The 12,828-nt window shown below is 47.2% G+C and overlaps 1 protein-coding gene across 2 annotated transcripts; it reads left to right on the top strand.

Moving 5' to 3' along the window:
- Positions 1–1,121: 1,121 nt before the first annotated feature.
- LOC126533218 (xaa-Arg dipeptidase-like) lies at positions 1,122–10,065 on the top strand. Of its 2 annotated transcripts, none has more exons than XM_050180495.3 (6): positions 1,122–1,566; positions 3,733–3,878; positions 4,993–5,142; positions 7,133–7,274; positions 8,195–8,437; positions 9,429–10,065. In XM_050180495.3, the coding sequence occupies exons 1-6, from the start codon at positions 1,338–1,340 to the stop codon at positions 9,767–9,769; spliced, it is 1,251 nt and encodes a 416-aa protein (XP_050036452.1). In that variant the 5' UTR covers positions 1,122–1,337; the 3' UTR covers positions 9,770–10,065. The 2 variants fall into 2 exon arrangements, with proteins under 2 accessions (XP_050036452.1, XP_054927808.1); XM_055071833.1 differs by lacking the exon at positions 1,122–1,566 and adding an exon at positions 1,607–1,782.
- Positions 10,066–12,828: the final 2,763 nt, after the last annotated feature.

Here is a 12,828-nt window from a genome sequence, read left to right as displayed (position 1 = left end):
ATTGATTGACCGGATTGACGGACAGACGGCATGGCCGACCTCACATCAGCGCGGCGAGGCCGAAGAACAAAAATAGACTATGCATTTTTCCACTAATACTGCATTGTTGAGTTTCTAACTGGCATTATCAATCAGAGAGCACATGTGCAAGTCAGTTCACGCGCGAGAGGCTTGCGTAGTTACCTTGTACTTCGTGTTTGCAATCGATACGAAAGCAAGGACGACTACACTCGCATGCTAAACATTAGTAAACAAGTCATTGACAGAATAAAAATCTTGCTATGCTGCAATGGTCAGCGTGTGAAAGAGTACAAGGCTGATTTGTGCTCTGATGGTTTCGATGCTCAACGCAATCTCGCTCATAACTATCCGTAAATACTATGTGCGACTCGTCCTAACCGCATAATATGGTCTAATACTCCTGCGTTTTCAATGGGTTAGTCATGATACGATGTAAACTTTATGTGCCTGATAATCCATGAACAAAGAAATATTTGGCACTTGCTCAAAAGTAGGACGTAGCTACATTGGAAACACCATATGCGGGTTTCCTTGAAATACCGCTTCGCAGTGGAAAAGAAATTTTACCTTGCCCGTATTTCTTTTCTCTTAACTTGTCTTTCCATGGGACTTCTTACACCTTGCAGATTATCGCAGATCTCATTTAGTTACATGTTCCCATGAAATATTTGGCTAGACGTTGACAAGAAATTCGTGCAAATCTCTGTCGACTAACTTGCTTAATCGTGATTATTTGTCGATGACAACTTTTTCAATCCAATATACTCTTTTTACTTGACCAGATGGTGTTCCGTCCAACCTTGGTGCTGCACCTATGTGCATTCGCCTTGGAATATGTTGAGCCTGATTGCCTCGCGCAAACCTGAGCTTCTGAAATTGATTGTACTGTGCAGCTATTTTATCTCCTTCCAGTGTAATGAAGAGGGTGCGGTTGCTTTTTGCTGGGCTGGGAACAAAATCATGTAAAGAAACACAAGCGACTGTTCTCCCGAAAAAAACACAGACTGCTATTTTGCTGCAAAAGAAGGGCAGAAGGCTGATGCGGCGCACTTAGAGGTCATAGCTTTGTTCTCTTTACGTTTGCTAGATATGCCTCGATAAGATGTCTCGTCTCCAAACTGTCGAGGAGGTTGTCCCCATGACGGCTTGCGCCGTCCTTTGTCCATGTGGTGATAGCGACTTCGGCACATGACAGAGGCCCTCCTTGAGAAAGTGCCGGCGAGCACAAGAAAACCCTATGCGACGAAGTATTTCTCAGGATATATCCCTCACCCTGCGCGCGGAGGCCAGACGAGTCTCGACTTACCGTGAAAGCAATGGCCGCGGACTTAAAGGAGCTCGTGCATAACGTCGTCGAGGCGAACTCGCAAGACCTGTGGCAACTGAGTCGTTTCGTATGGGAGCATCCCGAGCTAGCTCTGAACGAGGTGCAATGCCACGACTGTCTTACAGGCTTCTTGGAACGACGTGGCTTCGACATGACGCGTAATTATCTCCTGGACACAGCGTTCAAGGCGGAGTTTCACGCTCCTGGCGTGGCAGAAGGTAGGAGGGGGCGGGAGGGGGGACCTCATTGTGTGCGTGATGAAAACGATGGTCGCATTTTTCTGTGGCACGTACACCTGTCATTTTGCATCTGCCCTCCTTTATGTCTGCCTCTACCGCCGACAGCAGCAGTGAAGCGTGGGTATTAACAACAAAAGGCGAGGAAAACGTTTGATCATTAGCGTTTTCTCCACGCAGACCTGACGTGTTCTAAAGGTACGTACATTTGCGGGCACTCGGGCGAAACGTGAACGTTCAACGTAATTCCATATGCAATGTACATTCCAGAACAGCAGTTGGCACCATGCTTTCGAATGCGCCAGCCATCGACCGAGAAAACACTTGCTGGTACATGTAAGCTGAATTCGTGCAACAAGACTGATTGCCGGTTCAGCCCGCGAATGAGCATGACGTAGCTCAGTGCGGCCGAATAACGCCATTCGCAAAAGCGCCCCGCAAGATCTGGGGCAGCCGGAATCGGCCACGCGTCCCGCCGTGTGAATCTAGCTTTAGCGACCGCTTATCCGATTATGACATATCGGACTCGAGCATTAAGACATATCGGACTCGAACTGAAAACCTCGGACTCGAGGTTTTCAGTTCAGGGAGGTCAGAAAACGTGTAAGACCTTCAACTTGAACCCAGTCGCCCAAATCAAGGTGTTGCTACAGTCCCCGATGAGCTCCTATATTGACAAAATCTTGTTCATTTAATCATAGATCATCAAAGCACCTGCCGCAGTTTAGGAATTGGAGCTGGTCATTGTTATAAGCATCTGCACTTGGTCGAAATCCGCCTCAAGTTCAGGTAGCAAATGAGACCCTTAATGTAGGGCAGCAAACCGGACTCTCGTCTCGTTGACCTTCCGACTTTTCATCTCCTTGCTTTCTCTCTCTCTCTCTCTCTATTCAGAAAGCCTTATGTACATTGTGAGGTCTCAACACTACCAAAGGCATTAATTAGACGTTTACCGCGAGGCAACCCCCACCCATTCATCAGCGCCTATCCAGAAGTCAACGAGCGTTGACTTCGGTTGTCGGGTCAACATAAGACCATGCTCTCTGAACTTGACGACCTGAACTAATTGATGAAAAGGGCTAACGTCGAATGCTACCGTGGTAATGGCTTTGACGTCGGATTCCCAGGTTTCTAAATATGCGGGGGCGAAGGTATAACATCGGTAGCGTAGTTCTACGGAATGGTGCGATATCATGGGCGGGATATTGCGACCAATTCGACGATTGTGATTGGGCGCGGTACAGTCATCAGATTTCCTAGTCTATTCACTTAGGGAATACGACCATATTAAAATCGGAGACTTTTGGTACAGTGGGTGGTGCTGACGTGTCCTTACGTGAACTGAGACCTTTAATATGCTCCTGCATAGAGTGGGCTTCCGTATCTGGAGCCAGTGTTCTGGTCCAAACGCCACCTCGAGCCGCAACAACATGCAGTGGGACAAGACTATGTAACGTACTAACGCACTGTGTGACACGTTGCAATTTCGTGGCAGAATTAGTTCGAACATCATGTCAGAGTGTAGCGCTTTCTTGTGGTAGAGTGTTCTTCACTTGTTGGTTTAGTTGCTGTCGTGCTACCGGCAATCACGAATGTAATGACCCAGCTGCGTGGGGTGCTCTTCTGCTCCTCTCGTTTAATTAAAGCGCTTTAGTCCTCAGTATTACCCCACGCTGCCTCATGTCAGCGCTCTAGTAACTCTAATTCTTAATTCCACTTCCAATGCGGGTCCGGATGTCATTGATAATGATCTCTGAAGTTTGCGTGTACAAGCACCACAGCTCAAGTTTGGACCTCCGGGACATTCTGGGTCAGTCCGGAAACACTGCCTTCGCGTCGCATGCAATGAAGGCGCGAAGTTTTTCTTATATCAATGAAGTTTAACAATGAAGCTTTTTTTATATCTACAAGCTTTCAGATGTTTTAAGACATTTTTATCCTGTATATGCGTGTCCTTGGGCGAATGTTCAGTTTATGTGTTTCTGCAATCACTGTGCATGTATTTCTCGCCGAACATCTGGAGTGCACGTCATGACAGGTGATCAGCCGGTCTAACACTTTCTGCACCTCTCTAAATCAACATGTTTCTCCCTTTCTTACATTAACACCTCTCCCGTTTCATCTCTGCGTTTCAATCACACGATGCAGGGCCCTGCATAGCACTGCTGTGCGAATTTGACGCCTTGCCCGACATTGGTCACGCCTGCGGACATAACCTGATCGCCGAGGCCTCCGTGGGTGCGGCGCTTGCCGTGCAGGCGGCGATGAAGAGTCATAGCGACATTCGTGGCAAAGTACGCACTGGCGCATTTGTCACTAAATGTTGAATAACCCTTATCGATACGCCTCGGACCTGGGAAGGGGGGGAATGATAAAAGAACGTCATATGTCTTCCTTCTCCCTCTCTCTCTTTCTTGCTGTAATATATATAGATATGTGTGCGTGCGTGCGTGTGCGTGTGCGTGTGTGTGCGTGTGCGTGTGCGTGTGCGTGTGTGTGCGTGTGCGTGTGCGTGTGCGTGTGCGTGTGTGTGTGTGTGTGTGTGTGTGTGTGTGTGTGTGTGTGTGTGTGTGTGTGTGTGTGTGTGTGTGTGTGTGTGTGTGTGTGTGTGTGTGTGTGTGTGTGTGTGTGTGTGTGTGTGTGTGTGTGTCGATAAATGAAAACTGCTTGGAACTGGTGTTTCCATGAGTTTCGATGCCGTCTAAAATTATTTGAGCCCGCTGCAACTGAGTTTCCGCGAACGCCAACATCGATGCTAACAAACCACATTCATAAAGTTTGTTTTCGACGTTTACTCTTTAAAACAACAAATAACGTAGAAGTGGTGCGTTACTGAGTTCGTCTGATATTCGTACCAGCCCTATGCATGTCCCGGCCATTCGATTAGAAACATTTAGCTAATTCATGGGGACCTGCTGTGACGTACACATGTAATAAAGGACTCTCTGGAAGACCCTGGTTACGAAAGGCGTTATACGTCACAGTCAAGTAAAATATAACAGGCGCAGAACTAGTTAAATGCCTTATTTGCAGGAGGGAGTCATGCTTTTCCTAACATTCTATATACGAAATAGGAAAGCCAGTGCAACCAAGAAAATAGTACCCTTGGCAACGAAAGCGCCGACCAGCCGTAGTCTAGAATTTAAAGCGTCGTAAGTGGTTCGAATATCTCACTGCGTACAGTGGAGCGCTGGATTTATGACAAAAGAATTATTACAGAGATGTTGTTTCGTCTTTTTTTTAATAGTTTTTCGGAGGAGCGGTTCCTTTTCAGTACAAACAAAAGGTTCGAACGCTGAAGAATATTCATTTATCGTTTTATTCGGAACAAATCTACAGTGCGCCAGCTTAGCGCTTCTGTACTGGTGCACTTTCTCTCTCTCTTTTTTTTTTTTTTTTTGTTGACAGTTGGTCGTTCTCGGCACACCTGCGGAGGAGAGTCACTGCGGTAAGGAGCTGCTGATACGAAGGGGCGCCCTGGCGGGAATCGACGCAGCACTCATGTCTCACCCATTTCCGGTGGACATCTTGACGGCTGCCTTTGCAGCGACGGATCAGGTGGGCCTGTACAAGGCAGCATACCATTTCAAAAACTATAAGCTATTCTGTGCACGAGAGCGCATCGTGATATCAATGATTGCTCAATTAATTCGTATCAATTTCTTGACAGTGATCACGTGTATTGATTATTTGGAATGGTGCAACTGAATTCTAAACGCAAATGAAACAAAAGACATCGAACTATTACGCGAGAGGTCAACATGAAGCATCGACTGTGTCAGGTAAAGAGTCCCGTGTCATGTCCCGCTAGTTTACGCGTCTATCTCGATTAATCCTGGGGCTGCAAGTGCTTACACTCGTGGCGATACACTCTCAGAACGTCGCCCATTGTCGCAGATTCAACAAGCACACTCCAACATATAGCGCACAGCGAAAATACATGAATAAAAATCGGCATCAGCCACTACTAGCCTGCACAGAGGGGAATAACGCGGCCCCCACCCTCATTATCATTTATTATTCCCTTAAGGGTCCCTTCAGGGACATTACCTAAGGGGGGAGACGCGGCCCCCGTTCTTAGACACTCTTAGACAGAGGTACACCCTTTGGGGTGTATATCTGCCACACAATGATAATCGTCATCTGCCTTGCTTGCGTTTTCTTTCTTGAAAACACCGCGCCCGCTACTTTCCTGTCGGGAATGCTATGTCATGCTGACAACGCGCATGCCGTTCGTTACTGGGAAGTACCGTGCTCGCAGCGTTAAAGAAAGGAAATGCGGACAAGACAGGGTTTATTGTTCTGTGGCAAGATACAACCCAAAGGGTGTAATATTGTATTATAGTGTAGATTGGCCACGCTGCGTGCAGGTGGCGCAGTGGTCGCGCATCTCACCGCCTATATTGCGGCTTCTTTGCGCTCATGGGAAAAAATACTTGCGGCACGGTGAACTCTCAGATTGCCTCTACAGGGCTGCATCAACCCGTAGTTGGTGCGATCCTCCTCATCCTCTTCTTTTCACTTATGAAAGCGTGGTATAATTACAAGGATTTTGTTATGTACTTACCAGCAGGTGCAGGCTCATTTTCGAGTTTCTTTTTATTTTATTTTGTTAATGGCTAGTTTTAACGTCCCAAATAAGCATATTGGCTGCAGGACGTGCCGTATTGAAGGGTTCACAAATTATATTGTCTGGTGTTTCAGGTGAGGCAAAACAACGTGAGGAGTTCTATTTTAGCCACGTTATAGACGCTGAAGCAAATAATAACGACAAGAATTTCATTGCTCTATGTTCAATTCACTTTCCAATGATTCCATATAAGGGGCAAATATCCGTTTGTCTTGGTACTAGTGGTAAACTGAAAGGCATTGAAAAAGGAATAAATGAGCTTCTCACACGATAGGAGCCTCCGAATTACATGTGCTATACACGTACGGCGACCGCTATCATTGAGTCCGCCTTTTTTTCTGCTGAGTACCTGTAACTTTATTTCCACTAACTGCTGATAGATTAAAGAGCGACATTTTTACCAATGTGATAGTATCATTAGGCATTGGTCACACACGCGAGACAGATGCTGTAAAACTAATTACACGTACGGTTTTTACTGCGCAGGAGTTGTCGACGGATCTGTACTGAAAAGCGTCTGAAAACAATAGATGTTTTGATGGTTCACCGTGCTCCTCGACTCTAAGTAACTCTAAAGTGGACCACTTCTTTTGCCTGAATGAAACTGCTGCTTGCTAGGTTACAACTACAACGGAACTAAAATATCCCGAAATTCCCAAACGCTGTCGAAGCGAGTCTGTAACATGTAACAAAAAAGGAGTTTTGTCGAGACATACCCTCTCAGTTTCTACATTCATTCTGAAATCTTAGCCTATAAATCCAACAACGGAGGAAATAAAAGGTCACGAAATTACAAAACGCTGTCGAAGCGAATCCGTAACAAGTAATAAAAAACGACTTTTGTCGAAAGAAGTCTTCTAAGTTTCTACGTCCATTCATCCGAAATAGACTTTTGAACTTTTCTTTTTCCTTCGCCAGCTTGTGGTCCGCTTCAAAGGTAAAGCAGCTCATGCAGCAGCATCGCCGTGGGAAGGAGTTAACGCCCTGGACGCTGCCGTCGCTTCGTACGTCAACATCGGCCTGCTTCGGCAGCAGCTGAAGCCAACCGCTCGGGTGCATGGTACAGCGCCACTTCCTCTCGTATTTCATCTGTGGTAGTACAATTGGCAGTCTGTACACGCCGTTTCAAGATAGCAAGGAATGGCGGTGGCATCTCTAATTGAGCACTGAAGCGCTAGGCAACAGTTGGGCATGGTCGACTCTCGGAAGGCTAAGTTATCTCGAAACGCTGAGTTCTGAGGGCCTCTTTATTGCAGCAGAATGGTACCGGTGTCCGCTGTGACCGAGACAGTTACTTTGTCCCCAGAGAGACACATTCCCCTCAACATAACCGCCACTCCCTGAGCGTTCCGGACGCAGGAACCGTGTTTCTTATAGAGGCCGCAAATTTTTTTTTAAAGTTTTTACTGTGGTTTATTGGCCAAGGTTAACATTTATGTTTTTCACTTGTAAATGCGTAGTGATATCAAAGCTGAGCGCGAGCTAAAGCTTCCTTTTAAAATAAAAGAGAACGGATAAAAAAAGATGCCAAATTCATACATTACAATCGTGAGCAATAAATACTGCATTCGTCTCCTCCTCCGCAACCGATATTCTTTACTTTTTCTCGCTCACTCTGACGGAGAACTAGCAACGCTTATTGCGGACCTCAAAGCTTAGACCGTCGCAAAGAATGATGCACGCACAACTTTCACACGTGCACCCTACTAGTTTCCGCGTACTCCTTTCCCACGCTGTAAGATTCAAATCATGTTATAAACACTTTGCTAACACTACCTTCACACGCAAGCTTTACGTGATCGTTGAAACCCAAGGCCATTATTACGCGCGTTTCTAATTGACACAATTGTGCAAGTTCACGGAATTGGAGCCAGTGAAGCTTACCAATTGCAATAGCCTTTGGCTTCGATAATCATTGAAAGCGAACATGTGACTGCCGCGTTAGACATTGCTATAAGCTGCTATACCCCGCCCGCGCAGGCGTCATCACTAATGGCGGCAGGTACCCCAACGTCATTCCCGAGGAGGCGGAGATGAGCTACTTCGTCCGGGCTCCGAGCACCGAAGAGCTGGTCGAGCTCAAGCGAAGGGTCGAGGCCTGCTTCCAGGCTGCAGCCGAAGCCGCGGGCTGCACCGCGCACCTGGACAGGCGCTCGACGTACATGCACGTCGTGCACAACGACGCCATGGCGAGAGCGTACCGGAAACACGCCCGCGCGCTCGGTATGAACCTCTCGTTCGTTTGCTACATACGCTGATAAACTGCCCAACGTTGACGCCACGAAGATGGCGCCACCTTCCCCGGCCATCACTGTAATGTTAACGCAAGGGGGTGCCCGTTCCCAAGGAAAAAAAAAATACATGCCTTCACTCTTAGGCGAAGTTACACCCTTTGGGGGGTATCTCTGCCACACAACGATAATCGTCATCTGCCTTGCTTGCGTTTCCTTTCTTGAAGACGACACGCCCGCTACTTTCCTGTCGGGAATGCTGTCATGCTGATGACGCACATGCTGTTCGTTACTGGAAAGTACCGGGCTCGACGCGTTAAAGAAAGGAAATGCGGACAAGACAGATGACGATTATCGTTGTGTGGCAAAAGGGTGTAATTTTGCTTAAGAGTGCTGAGGCGAATCATTTTACCGATTGACTTAGCGTGATTGCAACAGGCCCACAAACTGTACCGTAGATTATGAGGGTTGCCGTAGTTAAAGCCTGCGGATTATTATTGAATGTGTGGGTTTCCTTAACGTGTACCTAAATCTAAGTGCAGGAGCCTGTTTGCACATCACCCACCCTATAATAAATGCAGCCGTCACGGCCGTTGATCGAACACGCGTCATTGTGCTCAGGAGCGGAGCGTCATGGCCACTTAACCACCTCGGCTGGTCGGATTGTGCCTTTGTAGACACATGTTAATCATTTCTTTTATTGCCATTGTCTTCGTTTTCTCTGTTTCGTTTACTTGTACGGCTTTCTTCGCCAAGCAGTTTACCTCTGCTCTCTTTGCAATACATTTATTTTCACGCTGTCTCTATCTTTATAGATTTAGTACACAATACCCCACTCTCCCGTAGCCCTCTTTCTTTCTTGCCCTTCCTTCACTTCATAAAGGGCAGATACGGAACACGTGCATTTCGAGATACACCAGTTTTGTAGACGGTCCCTCACGCACTCAACTAACGTGCCGCCATTGCCACTGTTTATGCGGCAGGCGTGTCCTTCGTCGATGACGTCGTTACGAACCTGCCGCCGTCGGGAGCAGCCACGGACTGCGGCAACGTGTCCCACCGCGTGCCCACCATCCACCCGCTGTTCGGCGTCCCCAGCGCCCAGGGAGCGGCCAATCACACGCGGGAGTTCGCTGCCGTGGCCAACGCTGTGGATTCGCAGGCTCCCACCCTGCGATCCGCCAAGGCCCTGGCCTTGACGGTGCTCGACCTGCTAAGAGACGCGGAGTTGTTAGGCGAAGCGCAGCGAGAGTTCGCTGCGCAGCGACTGCCGCTGGAAAAAGAAGAGATGCGAATCATGCTTTCACAGAGCGACACTAAATGACGACATTCGCGAGCTAAAATACACAAGCTGCAAGTTCAGCGAAACAAAGTTTACAACCCTTATTAGAAATACACCTGCACCAGAGTTTTCATACTCAGTAATGCAGTATGTTTACGGTAATACACGAGCATTGCAATGTACATTGAATTAAATTGGGGTTTTGGACCTTTCCAGGAAGAGGAAACGAAAGGAGAAGACAGGGATGTTAACCAGAAATGTGCCTGCTTGGCCACCCTTCTCAGGGGGCCGGGAAAGAGGGAATATAAAGATATAGAGAGACCAGAAGGGAAGGGGGGGGGGGGGCGCTTTGAGCTCGCTCACGCGAGCGGAGGGCACCACCAAGTGAAAGGTGTTCAAACAAACCATTCGCCTTCAAGAAACACACAAGCGCCTACACAGCCTTGTGGGCCGACGAGCGATGTGGGCGGTCTTCAAGTGGCGCCTACTCGGACAACGGCCGGTAATCCATTCGTTGCGAAGCTGTACATTCAGTTATGAGGAACGGCTTATTTGGGGACTCCGAACTAATTATGACCATGTTATGTTCTTTACCGTGCACCCCAAGCAAGGTACGTGAGCGTTTCTATTTTCTGTATTCCGCCCTCATCGGAATGCCGTGGCCCCGTGACCTCGTGTTCCGCGCCATAGCCAATCAGCCACCACGAATGGTTGCATGCATATAGGATTACGCATGTCTTCAAGTGAGATACCTAAACATCTGGCTTATAGGCTAATAGGATGTTACAAACTACAATATAATTTTATACCATGTTCGTTTGCAATATTAAAGATCGATGAAAAGGCTGCAATAAGCCGCTTGACTGGTCTATCACCTAATCGTGCATGAGTGAAAGAGAAGCATTTATTAAGGAACATTCGAAGACACGGAAAAATGCAATTGTAACCCCGTCAGGCACAGTCAAAATGAAGCTGGTACGGAAAGCCTATACAGACAATAGAGAGCAGGACGCTTTCAAGCGTTCAAGCAAGTTGTTAGTCGTTATCCTGATTATTTCATCATACCTTTCAGTTCACTAAAGAAAGACAGTTCTTTAAGTGTTTTTCATATTCAGGCTTTGCATTCAATTCATATCTGTACAGATGTACGGTGTTTCTACATAGATCATTTGAGTGCTCAATGTGGCAGTCGCTTATGTTTGAGTGTGTCGGTAGCATGCAGTGCCGTACTTCGTCAAGAGTGGAAGCGTACATTTAGTACTGACCCCTCCGGATTTATAGCCTGCAGAAAGAATTGTAATTGTTACTGTTGATTAAGTACTTCTGGCCTGCATTTCAGACCTTAAACAGGAGGGGTAAATGAATACAGGATTCAGCCGTGATGTAACATACACTTCCCAAGAAAAACATCTGTGTAAAAAAGAACATGTAAGCCTAATCTGAGAAGCATATGTCCGAAATACAAGCTTAAACAAAATGCACTCTGAAGAACGCCCGTATTAAATATAAAAATTAAGAAAATTGAGTAATACAATGCATATGAATGACCAGTGCAAGTAACCAAGAATCTCTTTGGAAGAACGCTCTCACTCTTTTTCATATATAGGACTTGGCTGCTTAAAGTAGTAAAATGGAAACAGCACGCACCAATCTGCGCGATATGCATTGAGAACCTCGGATCGCCATAATCAATCACTAGAGGAGCCTGCCGACTTCCACCAGGAGTGCGCTCGAGTTTCATTGAGATTTACTGTTGGTTTTGTTTATTTTTAGTGCACCGAACTTTTCACATTCTCAGTACAAATCGAGAGTTCGCGCAGCAGATCGGACGAGATGAACGCGCGGATAAATTGCTGTACCGATCAAAAAGCCCCGTTTTCGTTCGACGGCATCTGCGACGAATGTGGCGGCACAACCGACGCGCTAATTAGGTTCGCTAGAAGCTTCGTTCAAATGGGCCTAATTAACAAGGCGACCTTGCGTACATCCCATGCCAAGCTGAGTGAGTGAGTGAGTGAGTGAGTGAGTGAGTGAGTGAGTGAGTGAGTGAGTGAGTGAGTGAGTGAGTAGGTGAGTGAGTGAGTGAGTGAGTGGTTCAGTGAGTGAGTGAGTGAGTGAGTGAGTGAGTGAGTGAGTGAGTGAGTGAGTGAGTGGTTGAGTGAGTGAGTGAGTGAGTGAGTGAGTGAGTGAGTGAGTGAGTGAGTGAGCGAGTGAGTGAGTGAGTGAGTGAGTGAGTGAGTGAGTGAGTGAGTGAGTGAGTGAGTGAGTGAGTGAGTGAGTGAACTTCATTTCGGTCCAGAGAAGTAGGGTGGAGTATTTGACCAGAGAAAGAAGCGCGAAGGAGGAATTGATCGTGGTTGGTTGTCGGTACGATACAAATGCTAAATATGAGGGCCCTCTCGAGCTATCTGGGCCGCGCTGCGCACATGCAAAAGGCCGGACGACGACCGATAACAATATGCACACGGCCTACCACAACGCTCATGTCATTAGTCCCTAGACGCGAGCATTCTGCTCTTCTTTTTACTGCAGAGAAAGACGTGTTGAAATTTGTAAAAAAAAAAGAAAAGCAGAAACCTCACGGCGTTCACATAGAAGCAAACAGACAATAATGCCAGAGAAAGCAATACACGTTTTAAGGATGAACCACCACACGCGCAATGCGGTGGATATCGTTTCGGCTAGCACGGGCGGAAAATTTACTTCTCATCCACTTCATTTCCTTTTAGAGCGATAGCTCTACTACTCCTGGTACAAACCAAGAAAACGTCTGGTTCCGCAAATCTGACATTTAAGCTCAGCCAAGGTCAAACTGGGAATTAGCCTGCCTTTACCAGCGGCTGCTGCGTACTCCGCACGTGTGCGCATGTCTTGAAAGCGATCTACGGTGTGGACAAAGTGCGCCGAGAGCTGGTACTCTCTCAAAGTTGAACCCTTTGGATCGTGTCTTGCCACACAACAATAATCGTCACCTGTCTTGTCCGCATTTCCTTTCTTTAACACTGCGAGCCCGGTACTTCCAAGTCACGAACGGCATGTGCGTTATCAGCGTGACAGAGCATTTCCGACAGGAAAGTAGCAAGCGCAGCGATTTCGAGACA

This window comes from Dermacentor andersoni, chromosome 7, assembly GCF_023375885.2.
Source record: "Dermacentor andersoni chromosome 7, qqDerAnde1_hic_scaffold, whole genome shotgun sequence".
In the NCBI taxonomy this organism is placed as follows: Eukaryota; Metazoa; Arthropoda; class Arachnida; order Ixodida; family Ixodidae; genus Dermacentor; species Dermacentor andersoni.
This window is presented reverse-complemented; position numbering and strand designations above follow the sequence as displayed.